The sequence below is a fragment of the Merops nubicus genome, unplaced genomic scaffold, assembly GCF_000691845.1.
Source record: "Merops nubicus isolate BGI_N331 unplaced genomic scaffold, ASM69184v1 scaffold4869, whole genome shotgun sequence".
Classification (NCBI taxonomy): domain Eukaryota; kingdom Metazoa; phylum Chordata; class Aves; order Coraciiformes; family Meropidae; genus Merops; species Merops nubicus.
In genome coordinates this window covers 1-22,161 of record NW_008632898.1, presented here as the reverse complement: position 1 = coordinate 22,161, position 22,161 = coordinate 1, and the positions used below count along the sequence as shown (strand labels likewise).

The 22,161-nt window shown below is 36.5% G+C and overlaps 2 protein-coding genes across 3 annotated transcripts in view; one reads left to right on the top strand and one right to left on the bottom strand.

The window, feature by feature from the left end:
- LOC103780365 (F-box/LRR-repeat protein 13-like) overlaps nucleotides 1-19,315 on the top strand; it is a gene marked incomplete at its 3' end in the record, with an annotated part of 41,516 nt that extends 22,201 nt beyond the window's left edge. The window contains exons 10-12 of the mRNA XM_008948035.1: nucleotides 13,705-13,757; nucleotides 15,763-15,863; nucleotides 19,186-19,315. Of these exons, the coding sequence (XP_008946283.1) occupies nucleotides 13,705-13,757; nucleotides 15,763-15,863; nucleotides 19,186-19,315 (284 nt within the window). The remainder of the gene's footprint in view (nucleotides 1-13,704; nucleotides 13,758-15,762; nucleotides 15,864-19,185) is intronic.
- On the bottom strand, nucleotides 3,794-20,516 carry LRRC17 (leucine rich repeat containing 17). Of its 2 annotated transcripts, XM_008948034.1 has the most exons (5): nucleotides 20,460-20,516; nucleotides 19,256-19,342; nucleotides 9,829-10,700; nucleotides 5,925-6,080; nucleotides 3,794-4,627 (listed from the first exon to the last, which is right to left on the bottom strand). In XM_008948034.1, exons 3-5 carry the CDS (start codon nucleotides 10,580-10,582, stop codon nucleotides 4,224-4,226), a joined length of 1,314 nt encoding a protein of 437 aa, XP_008946282.1. In that variant the 5' UTR covers nucleotides 10,583-10,700; nucleotides 19,256-19,342; nucleotides 20,460-20,516; the 3' UTR covers nucleotides 3,794-4,223. The 2 variants fall into 2 exon arrangements, with proteins under 2 accessions (XP_008946282.1, XP_008946281.1); XM_008948033.1 differs by lacking the exon at nucleotides 20,460-20,516 and having other exon boundaries at nucleotides 4,057-4,627; nucleotides 19,256-19,422.
- Between the last annotated feature and the right edge of the window lie 1,645 nt (nucleotides 20,517-22,161).

Sequence of the window (22,161 nt, the reverse complement as noted above, 5' to 3'; positions counted from 1 at the left end):
TTTTGGCAACATGTTTTTATTGTTAATGGTAAATCAGCAATGCTGTTAACCAGGGTTTAGGTCTGTTTAGCTGGCTAATCATGGTAAGTGGTTTTTTTTGTAAATTAATTAGCAGCCAGTTTTAAGAATTGCTGTTATGTACTGCAACTTTGGTATGTGGTGTGTGCGCATCAGATATAGTCGTTGTTTAATGTCTACACATGAATGTTATATGATGCCAGCTCTGACTGTCTTTGGCAAATGAACGTGTAATTGTGCCAAAGAAAAATGAGTGTATGAGATGCAGGGGTTACAGCTCAGCTGTTTGTGGTGTTACTCCACCCACTCAGTGATCTTAGAGAATTGTTTGACTTCCATCTGTGACTGGGAACTGCATTTAAAAGCTGCCATTCCTGTTCATAGTACAGGAGCTAAAATTTCCTCAGAAGCTTTTCAAGTCTTTTATTCCCAGTAGTGTTAACAGTTTTAACAGACCTATCCGTTTTTCCTTCACTCTGTCATGGCAAAGCAAGGCACAAAATAATCTTTTCTGTCTTTCATGTTTGCTGTGCAGAGAAGGGGGCACTGCTTCTGTGGGGTACCGTAGTTTATCCCTAAGACAGCACTCCTAGTACATATACTGCATATCAGGAAGACAATGCACTATCATGCAGTTGTTTCCTGAGTATGGACAGAGAAAGAAGGGGAATCAAGTGAGAAATTACCAAAAGAAAGGAATTCTAAAGCATATGAAGGAAAAGGAAGGCCCATGATTTTCTTTTAGATATGGAAGTGCTTCTGGGTTTTTTTGTGATTAAGTAGTTCAGAAACAAAGAAATGTCAACATTAAATTGTAGTTTGTGACTGTGGTGTTTCATGGAGGGTGTACTTTACAGTGCATATTGGAGAAGCTCAGAGAAATAACAACCCTGTAATGCTTAAGGTTTTATCTACTGTTAGTAGTTTCCCCCATTTGTATGTTTTTTAAGTATATTATTGTCTTTTTCCTTGGGCAGCCTCCTTCTGTAATATGATTATTCCTGTATATTTTTCCTGTTCATACAGTCTTTTCTCAAAGAATTTGCTACTAGGCACTGTCAGGATAACATAGCCCAGATTGCTCTTGCCCCACTCTAGTAGTTTTGTTGTTCTGTTCTTGTATTATTTGCAATTGCAATTACTCTCTGTTCTGCAACATCCTCAGTATGGGTGTCTGAAAACGCCAACATGCAGAAAACCCGGAGGGGTTCCAGATAGTTTGTCCAGGAGGGCTTCCCCCTTACAACAGTAAGGAATAAAGTTATAGTGCATTGAAATTAGAAGAGTAGAACTTCTAGCTACTCCCTGAAAGCTCCAGAGGCCATTTAAGGAAAATACTAGCAAGGACAATTCCAGTATTTGGAACTTCAGTCCATTCTTCTCTTCTTAATTCTCAGAGGTCTAGACAGATCTGGTCTTAATTATTGAATTTAATTTTGGTGAAAAGTAAAAACAAGTGTTTCTTTCCTGAAGCCTCTGAGATGACACTAATTTCCCAAGCTCATACTGAAAATTTTATCTGCAGGATAGTTGTTGAACCATGTTCCTCTAGAGTGTCCTTGTTGATATGTCTCTCACTTGCATATTTCACACTTCATAGCTGTCACAAAGCATCTTGTGCTGTTAGATGTAGGCAGCACCCTCAGCTCATCAACCCCGTTGAACCTTCAGCAGATGCAACACTTTCTGGTGCTGCTGTTTGAGAACCCTGAATGATAACACACACTTCCCTTAAACTCTGGCTTCTATTGGAACTATTGCCCTATTTATCACTGTGACACCCAGGCTTTAACCTTGGTCCTAAGAGGGTAATTTCATTATCTGTTTAGGAATCCCCAGGGCTTTTGAACATTTTATGTACAACAATTAGGCCACTGCTTGTAGTCCTCAGTCTTTTCCAACTGGTAGCCTTTTGCTGACCAGAGAGATCAGAGACCTCTTACCCAGCTTTAATACTATATTCCTTTCTTGGATTACTTTTTCTACCCAGACTTTAGCCTACCTTAAGCTATTTTTTTTTCCTTAACACTGACTCTTTGCAGAAATTAGCCTAACGTGGTTTATAAATTCATTTTTTCCTACTCAGCTTTTCTCCACTGGCTGTGCTGCCTGTAACAGATGTTCTGCTGTGGTTCCATTGTCTGTCCTTTTCAATCTTTCCCAGTAGTTCCATTCTGTACTGAAATAATCCTTCAGAATTTGAGAGGAGGAGGAGTATTTCACTCAGTACTGGCTACTAATGACAGATTTTTTTCTTTCAACACTTTTAAGGTTCTAGAAAATACCCCATTTAGTGTATATTAGTGGCCAAAAGGGTTTTTCATCTGTGTTCCATCTTATCAGGACTGACTTTTAATAATTAAGATAATGCTTAAGATATTCCCAGGAGCAGGGATGAGTCAGATACTGTTGTATTTGCCATAAAGTTTTTCAAAGATGTTGCTGAAGAAATGGCTAAATTATTCAGTTTATCACTAAAGCAGCATTAAATATATTGATAATATGAATAATGGAAGACATGAAAGAATGCAATTAAGATGTTTGCTTAAGGATTCTTTGGCATTCTTACCACCCTTAAAAATATCTGAATTTTTCCTTTATGCTTTTCTTTTATTTCATGTTTGCATAGAAGTGCTGAGTGCTTTGTATTGCTCTTCTGAAACAAAGTATGTGACCTTTTGGGCTTGTGGCTAGAGCACCAGAGAAACACTGTAATTGTGTGCAGACCTTTAAAGGAGCAAATTTTCTCCCTGGAGTGTTTCAGAACTTCTTCCATGACAGCCCACAGATATTTAAAGTTTTGACCTTGAATCTCAGTCCTACACTTAGGTCTTTCTTGCTGATCTAAGAGCAGGAGATTGGTCTAGGGCTTGAGCTGAGTGTACTGAAGTTTTAACTCTGCATCTCCAGCTTGTCCACCATGTGAGCAGGGGGAGCTGCTTATCCTTTCCATGTGGAAAAAAGGGTTTGTAATATGTGTCTTTAAGAGGCACTAGTTCTGTTAGTTAGCTTCAGTGTTAGCTGATTCAGAAATTTTAAAAACCACATTACTTGAAAGGTAAGAATAGTATTTAGTAAAATCAGCTTTTTTTTGTGGAAGAACTTTTAGCCACTATATTGTGTAGCAAGGAGTTTTATCTTTAAAGATATTGTCTACTTACATGGGGCATTTGTATGGTTCTGTTACTATAGTATTAGAGTAATCATAATTTTAAATGAATGTATATTCACATGGACAGTTGTGTGATAAGGAGGTTCTATAATGTGCATTTTACAAATGAGCTGAGGAAAGGCTGGACTTGGAGAATGTCCCATACTCCTAGTGAGCCCTCCAAAGCTTGCTTACTTGCAGCTGGGAAGGGCACTGGCGTGTTGGATGCAGACCACAGCAGCCTTCATGTGCTCCTCTTTACCTAGAAGTGATGTCATATGTGTCAAACTGACACAACAACCTAAAATGCTTCCAGAAAGACTTCAGCTCTGCCTGCTGCAAAAACCAAACAAGGCAAATATGAGCATGTGGATCTGCATCTTGGGAACAAACCATGTCTTGGTTACTCAGGGTTTCAGGCAGTGCAGGTGCAGAAGAGCCAGAGGCTGAGTTATTCCCTCAAGACTGAGCATGAACACTGGTAACTCAGCAAGTAGAACCCAGCTTCTGGGTTTCAATCCTAACCAGTATAACAACTGCCATTTCTGTTTTTCTAGAACTGTATCTAAGGTTAGTCTTCAGTTTGGCTTTTCATATATAATAACACAACAGGAAACTGGTACAAAAGTCTTAAAAATGTTTTCTGGGAATATTTCAGGAAACTGATAGATACAAAGAACGACCAATACATTCAAGAAAAATGTGTCTCAGTCACAGTCTGGCAGCAAGTTCTGTGTCAACACATAAGCTGTGTTCACATATAAGACAGTTCCTCCCCACCACATGTACATCTATCGATTTCTACTGTATAGTTTCAAATATTCACAAAAATATTTCACAAGAATGTCCAGAATAAATTGTCAGAAACAATTACTTGATGAAGGATGCTGTATAACTAATGCCATTCTGTAATTATTAATTGCAATAGACATAAAACCCTGTAGGTAGATAGTCCTACAAACAATCAGTATAATTAACAAAAAATGTAAACAGTGTGATTTCTTTTGTCAGAGTATCAAATATTTGAATGTACTAAAAAAAGAGGAATCCCTTATCAGCCTATCACAGTGACAATTACACCGTGCTTTTTTACTGTTTGAACTGATTGTTCTTTGTGTCGTTCCCATTCATCATCATCTTTGTCCAGATCAAAAGTTTCTGGATAAATGGGCAGCTTGTCTTTTGGGCACTCTTCGTAATAACTTCGAACATACTTTCCAACAGACCATCCTTTGTATTCCTCAGGCATTTTGCATTCTAGGCCGTTGTAGTGAACATTGTAGTGATGCTTCAACCAGTAGAAAAGATAATGAATGTTGTAGTCACATCTCCAAGGATTCTCTCTCAGCCACAGTATTTTCAGAAAGTAAAGATCTTCCAGCACTCCATATTCAAAATTCTGCAAGCTGTTGTTTGATAGATCCAGCTCTTCTAAGTTACTGAGGCCTGAGAAAGCAGCTAGTTGATAGAAAAATAGTTATTGGTACCTTATAAAGACAAATTAGAAAACAACATGCATATCTGCAACAGGAAAAATGTTTTCATAATTATACATTTATTTACTTTTTTTTTTTTTTTTTTGCTAAAGGCTATAAAAAAGGCATTTGAAACACTGAGCTTTAAAATATGGCTTGTGCCTTGACAAGTGACATATTGGTATAAATGCAGAACCATAGAATCATTTAGGAAGGAAAAGACCTTTAGGATCATCATGTTCAATCATTCACCTAACCCTACGATGTCCACTGATAAACCATGTCTCTAAGCACTATATCTACATGACTTTTAAACATGTCCAGCGATTGTGATTCAACCACTTCCCTGGCTGTATTCCAATGCTTGAAATCATCTGTATTGACATTAGGGGAGTTGTACTGCAGGTGAAGTTATAAAACATTCAATGAGTGTGCAGGTGTGTAAAACAGGGACAGTGAAGGTGAGTGAATGCTTGATCTGCCCATAGAAGTCTACTGTTACTGCTGTGATACAGGAGTAGAAATAGGGAGCTAATGATGTATTAGACAATGTACAGGGCTAGTAGATTTTGTGTCTATGTATTTGTGTGTGGATAGAACATTTAAATTAATATTTTAAGATATACAAGATAAAAAATGTAGACCTTTGTAATAATGCTTCAGAGTCACATTTCAGAGAGCAGTTCATACTTTTTGCAAGTATATTGTTTCATTTAATGGCAGAAATCTTAATTCAAATACAACTATGTGTAATGTTAAACCTTGTGAGTACCATTTTACCAATATTACCACTTTCTTCCGCTGTTTAACTTCCCAAATGCTACCAGCAAAAGCTCTTTTTGCTTCGTACTTTTTCTCTCTCTTTTCTTGTATCTGTTTTCATAATTAAAACCAAAATACACATAGGCAATAAGCAAAGTGCCAACCAGCAGCCTCATGATATGTTTTCTTAGATTTGGCAAAGATATTTAAAACCTCATTCAACTGTTTAACATTTTGGGAAATGATGAGCCTTCAGTCTGCAGAATCAAATTTTTGCATTTGGTTTACATAGTATTAAGAAAAGGCAGCTGAAATTAGTCTCCTTTCATTAACTTCCATGATGAATACATTTCTGTGCAAGCACGTATTATATTGAGTGGTACAAAAGGTCAAATTTGCACCAGTTTCTAGATTTTTAAATCCTTTTCCCCCATGTTTATATCTGATAGAGACATTATCAAAGTTTATAGTGATAAAACAGAAATAACTTCTAAATGAATATTTTAAATTATTCTTACCAGGATCAATGTAAGCTATTCCGTTACTGTTGAGGTTTAATTCCTTCAGTTCACTGACATCTTCAAACTCTTTGGCTCGTAGTTGTCTAATTTTGTTGTTAGACAAATCAAGTTTGACAATATCTGGAGGTATGTTACCTGGAACCTTCTTCAAATCTTAAAAAGTGAGAAAGATATAACTTGTGTCAGCTTTACACAGTTCTTACTGCTTAGGTATCACTGTTGCTTACCACACCGAGTATTGTCAGTCTAGCATTGTTCCTTGTTTTCCTTCCCTTTTATCCTCACTACTAATGTCAACATACTTTTTCAACTTGTGAATTTCATTGCTTTGTTCAATTATATCTTTACATTTCATGTCAAAATTACTCTCTTCTTTATTGCTTATATTAAAGCCTCTTTCTGTGTTTTATATTTTTACTTTGATAGAACTGTACAATTCGTTTGCCAGAAATAGGGATAGGGTAGGTAGTGATGATACTATACTAATAAAAAGTGTCTGTGAAGAAATGAAACCAGAGTAACTATATTAAAAAAGGTCAATTGGTGTATGAACATCTTAGATTTTCAAATTTTAGTGTGCTGTCTTACATCCTTTTTTTTTTGCGTTGCCAAAAGGTAAAATGTTCTAAATTTTTTCAGCAATAAAAATGCTAGTTGTTGTAGTAGATATAGGTATACATATAGCTATAATCATAGTTCTGTAATTACAGTTATGTAGTGGTTTAGTAATATTTAAGACTTTGTATTTATGACACTCACAGCTGTTATCTGTCCAGGCAGCACAGTGGCATTTTGTCTCTCTACTTCTCTATCCTACTGGTATCGTTGGCATGACCAAAGTAGCCAAGCGCCTCTCGGTTATCTGTGTACCTGACCCCACAGTGTTCCTTGCAGAAGGGCTGCAGACAGAATTGCTTCTAGTCCAGTAGTAAGGGCACATTCTTGGGAAGTGCAAACTGTGGTTTGAATCTTCTCAGGATAATGTTAATAAACCTAATCTCCAGGACTATGTTAACTCAATGAGTATTCTAATCCTGAGCTGTTATTACAAGAATAAGCCATAGCTCTTATTTGACCATCTTTGAATGAAAGCAAGTAGTTTCTGGGTTTGTGCTGAAATTTCTGTTGTCAGAGTACTTCTGAAGTTCTGAAGATGGAACACATCAGGTGTTCCAGAAACTAAAAGAACATATCAGAGTCTTCCTTCTTTCTATCTGTTTTTGAGCAAAGCTTTGGTTATTATACATACATAAATATTATAACTACTCCAGCCTGCTCTGGTTGGAGTGCTTCCTGCTTGTGCAGATGTCAAAGTTTCAGGGCCTAGTTATTGCCAAATAAATGCAAATAGTGCTTGAATATAGAGACTTGGAGAGTTTGGCAGTACTAGAAAGCAGATTTTTTTTCAACTGCACTTGCAATTACAAATTCTTTTGCGGAAAAGCAAACAGAACATCCTCTTTTATCAAACTTCTGGTTTTGTTTGTTTGTTTGTTTGTTGTAAAACAGAATCAAGGACATAGAATGCTTCCATTTTTAAGTTCTGAAAGATCTGGTGTATCACTGGTCTGATGAGATAGAAATAAGAAGTACTTCAAAAAGGAGAATATACACACGGTTATATGCATTTTTAAGATGTTTCTTTCATGAGCTTTCTGACATTAATGAAAGCTGCTGACCTGTTGTCGTATCTCCTTAGAGATTCATAGTACTGGTATAGTGCTTGTCACTCCTTCCACTCCCTTATCAAGGAGTTGTGGATTGCAGCTTTTCATGTCATCTTACTGGCTGGGCAACCAATGGACCTTTCTTCCTACTCTGAAATCATGTCCATGGGGATCTAGAGAAATGCTTGTGTTTTCCCAGGATTTTGTGTGCATTATACTCCTGTTTCTGATGAAAATTCCAATGAAATTGTGCATCTGTTGTGCAGTAATCATATGCAAAGACAGTAAGTACAATACTTTCATCAAAGATTACCATATGCTCAGAAATCTCAAATCTTGATGTGATATCTGCATCCAGCTGTCAAGCATATGCACAGTATATCTGCTACTTCCTAAAAAATGTTTAATGTACTCAATGTATCCAAGCTAGACATTCAGGAGGTCATATACTTAGTTCTTGACCTGAAGGAGGGAGTCCCTGTACCCTCTAGTACACTCATGTAGAGGTGGAAGTAACTTTTTTCCTTCATTATTTGTACTGAAGACCATTTTTTAAAAAGGCTGTAGAAGTCTTGAAGCTCCAATGAAGCGCAGAGCACATAGAATGTTTCTATGAACTTAGAGAAAGAAGTAACATTTTTCTTGCCAAAAGTCTTTGATCATGTTCATGTGTTCAGCTCCTTTCTTTTATACCATTAGTAGTGAGAGCTGGAAAGTCAGACTTTGCTTATATGATTTTTTCTTGTATTAATTCTTATATTATGTAATATATGCCTGTTTTTTTTTCAGTAGCACAGTTTACTGAAGACATAAAGTAATGATGATTTAATTAGTTTCCTATGAAGGATAATTAAGATCATAATCTGTAATATAACAGTTAAGATCCTATCCACAAGGAAAGCTAAAATAAGTGAATATTAAAAAATTAATAAATGTTAACCTGTAAAAAAGCATAAAATATTAATAACAGAGATGCAGTAGCTGCATGATAAAACAAAGAGAAAAGTGATCCATAGGAAGAAAAAAGGAATTTAACAGGGTGGAAAAAAGTACTATTGTGGGCTGTGTTTTGACATACATGGTAGAAAAACCATGTAATCAAATACTGAGATAATGATTTCTTTGTATTTAGGTATTGTCTCCTTATACTAACATCTGAGCTTGTCTCTGTCACTAAGGTACAAGACTAAGGGCACACAGAGTTGTTACATAAATTAAATCACTGTTAAAGGAAATAGAAGTTTAGCAAACACATTGCAAGATACTAGAAGATAAAACATACAGTGATGATCCAGTCTTGCAGGCTTGGTGAAAGCTATGGGAAAATCCTCCCTGTTTTGACTGCTTCTAGTAACGCTTTCAATTTCAGATTTGTGATGTTAAAGAATGACTCTCTTCTGAATTGTTTTGTCGTTTGCTTTGTTTCATCATGGGATAAAATATGGGAAATGTAAAGCACAAACAAATGTGCACTTTTGTGTTGATATATGCTCCTGCTGGTTTACCCTTAAAGGCTTAACCATGACTTTTAGGAGCCTGAGAAGAATTTAGGAATGGAATGGGTCCAAGTGTCTAAAAAACATTTCTTGAAGGACCTTCAACTTTGAAATGTTTGCTGGTGCTTGGAGGAAGAACACAGAAGAGGTATTTCTTATAAACAAACCCATACAATTTCTTCCCTTAGTAGAACAGAAATGTGAGGATGCAATGTCTCTCCTTTGCAGGCCCAATCCTTTGGGCATTGTAAGCACAGCTGGTTGCTCCAGTCCTGCTTTACAGCTTGTTTCTGTCAAACTTACTGCTATCTTTGTGTTTGTACACTGGAAAGGAGAAAAGACACTGTGCCTTTCTCTGTCAGTACAACAATTTCAGCACAGCTGTAATCTGACTGAATAGGATGTTTATAGTTGTAAAATCAGACCAGTGAGGTGCTGGTCCCTAAGTAACTGAAGTATGCAATTAATTTTATTCCTGTTGATTTTTATTGAATATCTTATGCTAGAGAACTAAAGAATATCTGTGGAAATGGAGCTGCAGGGTAGAGGCAAAATACAGAAAGAGTTCCTGCTTGTTGCTTGTCGTTAAGAGATAAACCAGTAAGCAGTATTATTTAAAGTAAAGAGAGTACTAGTACTATATTAATTTGCTACAGACAATATGTGAATATGTGTAGTAAGGGAGCAAGAATATTAAAATCATTAATATTAAAATCATTAATAAGGACAGATACAAACCTTTTCTTCTGCAGTTCAGAGTTGGTACAGGAAACACATACATGTGGCACAAAGAGGAATCAGATTCTGGTTTGAGAGCTTCAGGCTTCTGTTTGATGTTTTGGGGGTCCTGCCTGTCTTCGTCACTACATAGCTGTTCAGCTTTTATCTGCTTTAGCTTTTGATTTTTCAGTTCTATTGGGTGCACACACTTGGCATAATTTCCTAAATTCCTGTTTGTTGGAACCTGTATCATTGTAACAAGAGTTTCTAGTTCACAGTTGCAATGCCAGGGATTATCATAAAGACGTAGGTAGTTTAGACTGGGCGTGTAAATAAAAATCTCCTCAGATAAACTCTTAATTTGGTTATGCTGAAGTAAGAGTGTTGTAAGTTTGTTCAAACCAAAAAAAGCTTCACTTTCAATTTTTGATATATCATTTTGTTGTAAATCCAGACTTTTCAATACTTTATACTTGGAAAACATATTATTCTTCAGTTTGCGAATCCTGTTTCTTGCTAGCAGCATGTGTTTTAAGTCGTCTGGCCAGTCAGGTGCCACAAAAATCAATTTTCTTTCCTGACAATCTAGATATTTCTCATGAAGATAAGTATATATTTCACATGGCAGGCCTTGGGCATTGCGCTTAACGGTGCTAGATGTTTTCCTTAAGATTCTTTCCCTTTCATTGTTTCTCTGACTCCTATTCCTTGTCTTCCTACAGTCAGATGCTTTACAAAGAAGAATTAATAGTATAATTGTAGCTACTTGCATCCTGACATTTAACTGGCCCCAGTTATTTTCTGTAACAGCTGAAACAGTTGAGATTTTTGAATAGTCTAAATCAGTGTTGTACAGATCTGAGGAGGCACAGCTGGGGTGTGTGGGATCCCTGTGTTGGAAGAAGAGTAAAACATTAGAACAGATGAAACAGACATTTTTATGGAAGTTTGTACATTGTATGCAACATTCAGCCAAATACTCGATCATCACATGCCTTGGAGCTTCAGAAACACTTTGAAGATTTAATGTCCTATCTTTTTTGGTTGTTCTCACCGTCTCTGTTCTACTGCTGTTTGTTTTGATTAAACATGGCAAACTATATGGACCAATTTCTAACTGATCATTGTGAGAAGGTTCTCATGCGTTCATGAAAATGGAATCAGGCTGAACCTTCCTGGTATTTAAGTTCATCTTGGAAGATGAGCTTGGAAGTGAAGCTTAAAGGTGGTGTGTTGACCCACCAGAACACATACAGAGCCAGAGCAGGGAAAGTTATCCAGTGCTTATCAAACCCGCAGTTTTAGGCTGCACTCAAGTGTGGACTTGTTTTCATATTGAACTCAGATTTATCATAACTAGTCCTGCTATTAGTAACTGTCTTTCATGGCCTATGTCAGGTAGACAAAGTTGACTGGACTGCTCTGAGAAGGACACAAAAATAACCTTTTGCAAGAGCCAGTGAAATTATATGTCATCTGAGTGTAGGCAGAGTGCAAAGAGAACTTGCAGCTCCTGACTGTGGCTCGCTTCAAACCACTTTCAGGTCCAGCCACCTGAGGAGAGAGAGTACAGAGGGGTAAGCCAGGAGCTTTTGCCTTTCCAAGACAACCAGACACAGTCATTAGGAATTATTACTAGGAGAAGACAGGGACTGCTCCCTGCAACTGTGTTCAAAATTGTCCCAGTATTTTTAGTAATTTTTTTTTTTGCCTATGTTTCTTCCTGATTTGCCTGTAGTACTGCTGTGCATTGCCCTTTTCCTTAATTTTCAGTGAAGTTTTGCCAGAAGGTTGTATATCCTTGGAAACATTTTAGCCCCTCAGGGTTTTGTATTTTATAACTTTTTTGTATCTCACGAACTTCCTCCTTTTGCTAGTCAGTAATCATTCCTTCTGAAACTTTTAGTTCTTCACTGTTTAGCTGAACTACTTTGTTACTTTTTCTCTATGACTGTGAACATCTTTGCATTATGGTCAGTCCATTTTGATCTTAGCACCTGGGGTGGTATTGAATCTCAGTCTTGAGTGCAGATCATTTCACAGATGTTCTGTTTCTAAAACACTGTTGTTTGCGGTTCAAAAACTTGTTTTTATCTGGATGAAAGGTGGCATAATAAATCAATTAATATCAGATAAAATTATTTACAAAGGAAAGAAATTTTTCATTTTAAAAGAAATTGGTAGATCAGTTGAAACCACATCCTGACTTCAGGGTGTTCACAGTATTTGTGCAGTTCTCATTCATTAAATAGATGGAGCAGTCCTGTCTGTGTGTGTGAATGCTTCCCTCTAATGTGGCCAGTTGTCAGTATTAACTTTGAAAACCCATTGATTGGTTTCTCTATTATGTTCCTGTAGTTGCCACTTGTTTGTCTGCATTTAGATTCTGTTAGTTCACAGTGTGAGTGTTTGCATTGATGACTTTATCCCTTACATGAAAAATGAAATTTTGCTTGTTATTCTTTGGCAGGTATATGCTAGTTAGTGTAAATTGATCATGTGTTTTAATAACTTGGATCATAATTGAGATCCTTAGTGGTGTTTTGAACTGTTCACCATTCTGGGAATGTGATACCTATTGCTATCCAGGAGAGATTGGAAGTAATAAAAGAGAGCTTGGGGAGAGGAGAGGTAAAAAGTAATTATGGAAATACTGTTTCCTCCTCCTTTCCATCTCCTGGGTGTGAATGAGATTTTTTAACTGATTTTACAGTCTGTCTGCTAAGTGAATTATACCCAGCTATAATACCAAAATGAGCAGCTGCTTTCAGTAGCATGTACAGGTTCATATGTAAAATTATAACTGTGTCTCATTTAGTGCTAGGGGGAAAAAAAACCCCAAACCCAAAAAAACACCATCCAAATGTTTAAGAGGCATATAATTACTTTGGCTTAGCAGCCTTAAGGTTGATTTTAATTGATTAGGTTCTTCTGAGTTGTGCAGTCCCTCTCAGTATTGTCCTACTCTTCAAGGAAGCACTGAATTAGACAGTATTGCAGGATAACAGTGAAGTCACAGTCCCTGTAAAAAAGAATATACAGACCTGTTGTTCTACTAATGTTTGATTGTAATTGAAAACTTTTGGACTGTATTTTCTGTACATGTATCTTTATCAGGCCTATTTTTTTTTAATTCCAGTTTAGATAAATTAGATATTTTTGAGGCGTAGAGTAAGGCAAAAAGTATTACTATGTTTAAGAGGAGGTTTTGCATCTTTGCCTTGGAGCATAGTCTCAAAATTTGGCAGGAGTGGCTGAAGAGTTATATAAGTGTTGTTTCTAGTGTTAGACAACTATTTTTCATTATTTTGTTAGAATTACAACGATCTCTGCAATAGGAGACGATCTAAAAAGTATAGATTCTGTGCACACGGAAAAGACTGTCTCAGGTGGCTAAATCCTCTGGAATTCCATACCTGCAGAAGATAAGCAGGGCTTTTTCTACAATTGCTTTGAATACTGCACCTGTACTTTCAGAAGGAAAAAATTGTTCATGTATACAATTAGATATTGATGTCATAATATATGGGTGAGAGGGACAGATAAGCCTGGTGGAAAACTTTATTCTGGTATTTACTAACACCAAATTGCTTTATTAGGTAGCTTTCTGGTCCTTTGGTAACCTAAGACTGAAAACAGGTTTGTTCCTAAACCACTCATCAGTTGATGAAGTGTAAGGAGACATTTCCTCTGGACACCTTACTCCAACTTTGTATTCTACTTTCAGGTTTTTGTGCTTTCTTCTCAGTAATCTGCTGTGGCCATGGTTTCAGGAAGGATAATGACCTCCCTGGTACAGGTGGACTGAATCTGTTCTAGAAATTCTTATATTTGTGCCATACACTGAGAATTTGAACTCTTCACCTTTAATGCAACTTGTTTTTTTTCTTTTAGGTGAATGTAAGAATTTACAAGACTTAAATCTCTCTGAATGCCAGGGAGTAAATGTAAGTACCACAGACTTTTTCCACAGATGTTAATTTATACTGAGAAAGAAGACTTTTTAAAGTGCTGTAGTTATTTGTGTGCACAAACCTTACTGATGAAAAGTAGAGACTTGTGTTCTTAAATACTTTGAAAATGGAGTTCAGTAGGATTCAGAGATACTCAGTGAAGTTCTGATTTGTTTTCTACAGTGCCAAATGATATATTTGAAATATATGATGTACTCAATCTCAATTAATGTTAATAATCAGACTTCAGAACTTCACCAGTCTAAGGGGAGGGTTTTTCTGTTATTTTAAATTTGGAGTTCTCAACAACAATACATTTTAATCTTATATTGTTCCAAGTTTCTTTATTCTTTCATTCAGTAGTATGCTTGGGGTCTAAAAATTTCTCACTAAATTTCTGGATATTTATGAGAACCTTTATTTGAAAGGTGTCTAGTATGCAATCACCATTATGTATTTGTCCATTTAGGCAGATCTTTGCAAAGAGTACAGCCTGTCCTCACTGTCCTGGGCTGTCTTTCCTAAATATTCTGTAACCATTCATTGGAGCCCTCCAGTTATGTGTGCTACCCCTTTGCTGCTCTGGAATCCCAATGAAATCACAGCTCTGCACATGTACGTGGACTTCAGTCCCTACTGGTTGATGCCCATGCTACAAGTGTTTGTGTTCATATATTTGAGATAGACTCAATAAGCAGGGAACATTTTATAAATTCTATTACTAGAGAGAGAAATGTCCCAGAGTTTATGGAGAAAATTCACCAGTGGTTTTAGGTACCAGGATTGGCTAGTAAGAATCTTGGTTTAGCAAGACATGTAAATGTGCTAACCTTCAATCATGTGAAAAGTCCCCTGTGCTCTGTAGGACTATGTAGCTTATATTGGTTCCTTGAATTCAAATGTTACAATTGCCATCAAGTGAGTAATGGTAGCATCATGTGTGTCTCTCAGTAGTCTACTTCAAAGCTTCCAAAGAAAGTGGCTGCAGTGTATAAAAATGTTAATGTTGATGATAATAACCATTATAATTACAATAATTAACCCTGGAGAGGAGGGGTGTCCTCCAGAGGGACTTTGACAGGCTTGAGAGGTAGGCCCATGGCAACCTCGTGAAGTTCAACAAAGCCAAATGCAAAGTCCTGCACCTTGGTTGCGGCAATTCCAAGCACAAATACAGGCTGGGTGGAGAATGGATTGGGAGCAGTCCTGAGGAGAAAGACTTGGGGGTGCTGGTTGATAAAAAGCTCAACACAAGTCAACAAGGTGCGACTGCAGCCCAGAAAGCCAACTGAATCCTGGGCTGCATCAAGAGTAGTGTGGCCAGCAGGTAAAGGGAGATGACTTTGTCCCTCTATTCCACTCTTGTGAGAGCCCCCAGAGTACTGCATCCAGCTCTGGAGCCCCCAACACAAGAAGGGCATGGACCTGTTCCAGAGAAAGGCCATGAAGATGACTGGAAGGCTGGAACACCTCTCCTACAAGGACAGGCTGAGGGAAGTGGGGTTGTTTAGCATGGAGAAGAGAAGGCTCCAGGGGGACCTTCTTGCAGCCTTCCAGTATGTGAAGGGTGCCTACAAGAAAATTGAGGAGGCACTCTTTACAAGGGCTGGTAGGGATACCACCAGGGTTAATGGGTTCAAAGTGGAAGAGGGTAGATTTCGATTAGTTCTAAGGAAGAAGTTCTTCACTGTAAGGATGATGAGACCCTGGAACAGGTTGCCCAGGAAGGCTGTGGATGCCCCAGCACTGCAGGTGTTCAAAACCAGGTTGGATGGGGCCTTGCACAACCTGGTCTAGTGGGAGGTGTCCCTCTTCATGACAGTGGAGTTGGAACTAGATGATCTTTAGGGTCCCTTCCAACCCAAACCATTCTACGATTCTATGATTTAAAAGACACTTGCTGATTTTTTCCCCTTGTTACTCTGCATAAAAATATAAGACATTGTAGTACAAATAAAATTTGAATGTACTTCTGTAATTATTTTTTATTATTATTCAGGATGAATCCATGAGACTCATATCAGAAGGCTGCAGAGCTCTTCTCTATTTAAATCTGTCGTATACAGATATTGCTAATGGAACACTACGATTATTGTCAAGGTAAAATTAAACAGAAATGCAAAGGTGTGTTTATTTTAATCTTCCAGAAAACTTAGTGGCGTATGTAGTAGAATTATGCTTTTTGGGTGATTTACAGGATTCTGCCTGCTATACAAAAAGAAAAAAATGCCCCATACATTTGACCTAGAAATTCTTTTCTCTTTTTAGTGTAATTAAAAATATATGCAGGATTACTCTATGTAGTTCTACAGAAACATTTAAAATAACATACTAGCCAAAACTTCATTGGGCACATACAGATACTCATGATGCTACAAGAAGAGTGCAAGTTAGAAAGATTCTTAAAAATTTATTTTTACAAAGAGAGGATTATGCATAGGGGTATTGTGTGAGCCAAGTTCTTTTTTACAGAGGTCTGCCATTCCTGTTTTAGGTGTATCCCTCCATAGGGCTCAAAGTCTGCCTGGCAGATAAATTGCTGCATTAAATGATGCCATAAAGGAAAAGGGGCATTCTGATCCATGATAGCAGCCATCACAAAGATATCTATAGGTTTGAAGATAGCTGTACTTTATTTCTCTTTTCTATGAGGAAATATTAATGTTTGTCTTTCAACAACAGCCCCACAAAATCCAGAAATGTGTTTTTCTTTGGCATTTGTATAATACATTTTGTCTTTTGTTTTTATTAGTCTGTACTCCCATACCTCATATAACTAACATTTGTTTTGGCAAAGTTTTCCACTTAGTGTCTCTGAAATTACCTCTCATCTCTTCATCAGTGCTATTCTCATAATCTGTGTTTTCTCCATGTTGGCTGGTATTTTGACTTTTTAAATTTCCATATATTTCTGTTGAAGTTTGGAACATTTGTTCTATAGGTAATCTCACCATACGTTATTCTGGTTTCCCAGACATGCTGTTGCCACCAAAAGTCAGAACCATTAATTTTAATTTCTTTTGATGCATAAACAGCAGGTACACAAAAAAGAATTCTCTAGAGTAGGTGAAGCTTTCAATGTAATAAAATGTTTAAACTAAAAAGTCTCCACTGACAGAAGGTATTTTGCAGTCAACTTGTATGTCGTTACTATGAAATTTTCCCAGTTACACAAGACGCTTCTGATTTAAAACCATAAGGTACCAATGGGTTTATTAACAATTTTTGGACAAAACTCAAAGCTCATTGTTTCTGAGACTATGAGGATGTACAAAAAGTTGCTGTCTCTTGAACATTTTGATAGCAGACAAATTTAATTGACATTTCACACACCATCGCAAAAGCATTAGCTCTCCACAGGTCCTGTGTAACAAGATAACTAGCACAAACTTCTTAGAGGTGGCAGTGTTGCATTTCATAATACTGCATGTTGAGTTTGCTATTGTATATTAGGCCATTATTGGAACAAAGAACGAGTGAAGTGTGGCCTGAGAGTACTCCCAAAATGTTTAGTCATTTTTGATTCTCTCCTACTGTTCCACACGTGCATTTTAGCTTTCATATTATACAGCACAGATCCTCAGTTACAATTTCCCTCTGAAAAGTTGTGTTGTATACAGCAGACATGAATATTATCTATCAGGAATAGATGTCAGGTTATTTTGTCATATTGCTTCGAATCAATGATTTTGAGATTGTTTATACCAAAATTAATTGAAAGTCCGGTATGACAGAATTGCTGCAGAATTTAACTGTAACAAAAACCATGGATTTTTAGTAGTCTGTGTGCTGAAGCTAAATTTATGAGAAAGCAGTCTCTTTAAAAATGGCAGAAGGTGGCATGTGTTAAAATTCTCACATCATAAAAATGGGTCATATGACCTGTAAAGGAAATCAGGTTTTCTTCAAAAGTATTAGAAGGTTTTGATCACAGCCTTCAAAGTGCAGTAAGAAACACTTCCCTGTGTCTTAAGTTGTGCAATCTTGTAGCAACATGTACTTTAAAAAGACTCAGAACTGCGAGTATAAAATCCAGCTTCTCAACATACTGTCTGTTTTGTCAGATAAGTTGCAAGTGTGCCCTCTCTGAGTTTGATTTTCCTCATTCATTTCTGTGGAATGTCACTAAAATGCAAAAAGGCTTATGCTTCTACAAAGGATACTTTTATTTCCTGTATTTAATATGAATTAAAATGTTTCCATTTAAAAAAAATGCACTACAAACACATGCCTGTATATTCTAATATCTGATTCTCATGCACATTGTAGGCCTTGTTTTGTTGTCTCTGGTTCTTTTTCTTTTTAATGAAATGTAATCTCATAGTTAATTTCTTAATAATTTGTTATTACATTTTTTTTTTTACAATAATATTCTTTTCCGCTTTCCTTTTTGTGTGTGTGTGTTCAGTTCAAGTCAGCATGTTTCCCCACTCCCTATTGAATGCATAATGTCAGTTCCAAAAATGTATGCCACTCCTTAAACAGTCAGCTCCTCAGTGGGTGTTCCCATCTCTCTTCAAGATGCCTACTTTTGATGACTTGCAGAACTGCGTGACAATGTCCCTACAGCTAAATATCTACCAGAGCAGTAGGTCTTAATTCTAGGCTTTAATTTTCTGTATCCTTTCATTTGTGGTACTTGTGGCAATTGTTATTTTTTTCCAGTTAGAAATGTAGTTCAGTAAAATGAGTAGTTTTCACTGTGTTACAAACCAAAGCTGCAGATGGAAACTCGAGTATATTTAGAGTATAGATTCTTGCTTTTACAGAATGCTGTTGATTAACAGTTTCCACTTACACAGTTTCTTTTAACTGATGTTCAGCATAAAGAAATGTTTTCCAAAAGAACTGATCAAACCCTAACATTGGACGTTTTATTTTTGCACAATTCTCTTTTGTGTACTTCTCAGTTTTTCAGATTCTTTTAATAGTGGTCTTCTAAATAATTATATGACTTGAGAAGCTCTAACTGTACATTTATGCTTTTAACATACTTTGATAGAGCTCTGGTTTTCATTTCCAGCAGGCACTGCTTGTAAAACCAATGGCAAAGACAGTCCAACAAATTTATACTGAAAAGTCTATCAGCTTTCAAAGTATGCATACAAAAATCCCAGTTAATGAAAAAAATATGCTTTTGCAATAATTTGAGATAACTTTAAAATGATACTGTTTTCGTATGGCGTAATATGTTGTATGATAGAGCTATTCCCCAGTAATTTGCAATACAAGCAGCAGAGGAAAAAGTGCAACAGAAGAAAGGGTCTTTGAAACTTCAGCAAGAAGATAATTCTATTTCATATCAAACATCTTTTCTTCACAGTGATTTTCAGATTACTTAAGCTATGGCATTTTATGTTCTTTTTGATTCTGTAACATGCCCTTGTAATAATTTGTTCTCTGTTTTCTTTTTCTTGCAAAGCAGCTTCCCCAATTTACAGTATCTGAGTTTAGCTCACTGCAGAAAATTCACAGACAAAGGTTTACTGTACCTGGGCTCTGGAAAAGGCTGTCACAAACTCATCTGTTTGGACCTTTCAGGTTGCATTCAGGTTTGTAGTTCACATCTTTCTTTCATTCTGTGAAGAAGAGAATCCTTTATATAACTGGCTGCATCCTGCATTCATGGTATACTGAAGTAGAACAAGCACTGCAGCAGACTTGCAGGGTTTTGAATTACAAGACTGCAGCTGTTTAAATTTTACTAAGGAATAATAGCACTATAGGTTTGGATCACATCCAACAAACTGTCAGATCTATAAACAGCTAGTACTTACTGCATAATGAGAACAAGGCTTGCTTTTTGTAGCCAGAAATAGACTAATTCTATGTCATGATTAGTTAGGATTTTAAATCTGGAACTTTGAAAATGCATTTTTTACTAATATGTAAAAAAAAATACAAAATACACTGTAAAAATACAATTTAAAACTTGATTTCCTGAGATGGGAATTAATTAAAAAGTGAACCTTTGTTACTATTTTATATTGGTTTAATATCTAAATTGTACTAGTATTTATAACTGAAATCTAAAAGTAGTTAATGTTTTGGATTCTTTTAGTCTCCTACTAGACTTCTAAACAAAACCATGGTTTCAGAGTCTGGTACTATTTTAGGAACTTTCAAATATATACTGTATCTTGAAACATAACTTCAAAAGCAATATGAAATGCCAAACCATAAGGCAATAGAAGCCTGCCTATGTTTTAACAAAGACTCCCACATATATTTCTTTATACACTGAGAAGATTCTCCAAATTACAAAATGCATGTGAGATCATAAAGAGATGAATCTGAGGAATGTAACAGTTTAACTTTCCATCTAACAGAAGCTTTTCAGAACCAAGGATGAAGGCAGATAGGGGAAACAATCTTGTTCTGACTACTCTTACTTGTCTGTTTCTTGTTCCTGAGAATCATGCTGAGACTATTGTGGAGTGACAGTGTGATATTTGAAATGAGGGCTGAGGTTAGAGGAAAGTTAAAAACTACCTACCTCTGAGTTACTTTTTCAAAATGCCAGTAATTGGTTATTTTTTCCAAAAACAGTATTCCTGCTTGTTCAGAAGTGCAGTCATGAGCTGTGCGGATCTGCCTCTAGAAAGCATGACCTAATAGCAGTCAGCGAAGAGTGTTCATCATCAAACTGGAAAAACCACAATCCTCCCCTTTCCAGAGGAAAGTGGGTTTGCTCACCAGTGTGTGTGAGAGTGCTGAAAGGGATTCTACAGCTTCCTCCATTTTGCGTTTCCCCACAATTCTGGAACAATGCTTAGTGATTATGACTGAGTGCTTAAGTAAAGAGTTAAAACCGAAAAAAGGCACCAAATTGCATCACTGTTGCAGAAAGCATTTTCATATGAAAGAATTATTTTTTCCCTCTTGTTTGATGAACTAAACCAAAGGGAACTTCTGTAAGGCTAATGTTTCAAAATTATTTAGAAAAGTGTAGTGAAGCTATATTATAAACATTTAAACTATGCTAAAAAATATTCTGTAGAACAGAATACACGTTCTATAGAATATCTTTTTTTGTTTCCTGGTTTTGTCCTTCAATTTAACGTCACAGTTTTTTTTTATATGACTTCTTGTATTACCATTATTACTGTAGGATTTTAACGTCTATTTAGAAAGCCCATCTGTAAAATGGGTGATTATGCTAATGATTTTGTGAGTGGGAACTTGAGGACCAGGGCTTTTACAAAGCTTGTTGAAAGAGTTAAGCAGAAAACTGGGAATTAAGTGTGTATTTGCTACTCTGTTGTCTTAAAACAAAACAGTCTTTCCTTTGACTATTGTCTTAATACATGGTAATAATAATAATGTATGAAATTGTGAGTATGTTTTTTTTTTCCATAAAATCTCAGGAATTAAAGTTGTGTCATTATGTCATGAGTGGTAAATACTTTCATTAATGAGTTTCAAGATACTTTTATAAAAATACAGAGGTTCTCTTGTGACCTGCTCAAAAGTTGTCCTATTACATCGTTGATATTCTCAGAGAATTAGCCAGAAAGCATAAGATTTTTTTTTTTTATCCTACTTCTGAAGCTGAATAGTATAGCTGGAAAAATTTCTGCTACTAGACACAAACTAGAAAAGATGGAAGGGTTCAAAGCAATTGTGTGTCATTTACTGACATATTAGAATGAGATTATATAACTAGGACAATTTGGTGAGAGATATTTTCAGTTCAATTAGAAACATTGAGGTTTTCAAAGAAACTGACTTTTCATTTTTGCTGCCAACATCTATGGCTGATTTTCAGGCTAGAATTCTTCTGGCCCAAAATGCATTAGAATGGTCTATCAACTGCTGTAGTTTACAACAGCTGGATAAGAGATCAGAAGCCACTGGGGAAAATAAATTTGACCCTTTCATTTCTTGACATCCTGAAGTGTTTGTGGGGATGTCAGAGAAGGTATTGGCAAGTGTGTAAGCTTCACTGGTTTTCACTATGTGAGTTCCTCCTGCTTTGGCTTTGTTGGGAGAGTTCTCATTTTGGCAGCTGCTATCGAATTCTGGCTTCTTCAGATGTATTGAGCACCAAAAAGGGGCCATCACCTGGGGAGCAAATCTGAACTATGTTCTTTGTTTATTGAAGAAGACCCATTGTTTTCATTTCCTAAGTACAATCTCATGTAACTGAAGAATACTTTGTAAGTTACAAATGCAGAAGGCAAAGGCAGGGACAGGGAGAATGAACCCTCACTGTAGAAGATGATCATGTTCAAGACCATCTAAGGAACTTGTAGGTGCACAAGTCCATTGGACCTGAAGAGATGCATCTGCAGGTCCTGAGGAAACTGACATTTGAAGTTGGTAAGCCCCTTTCCATTGTATTTGAGAAGTCATTCAGTGGAGTTGCCCTTGTCTGGAAAAGGGGAACCATAGCCTC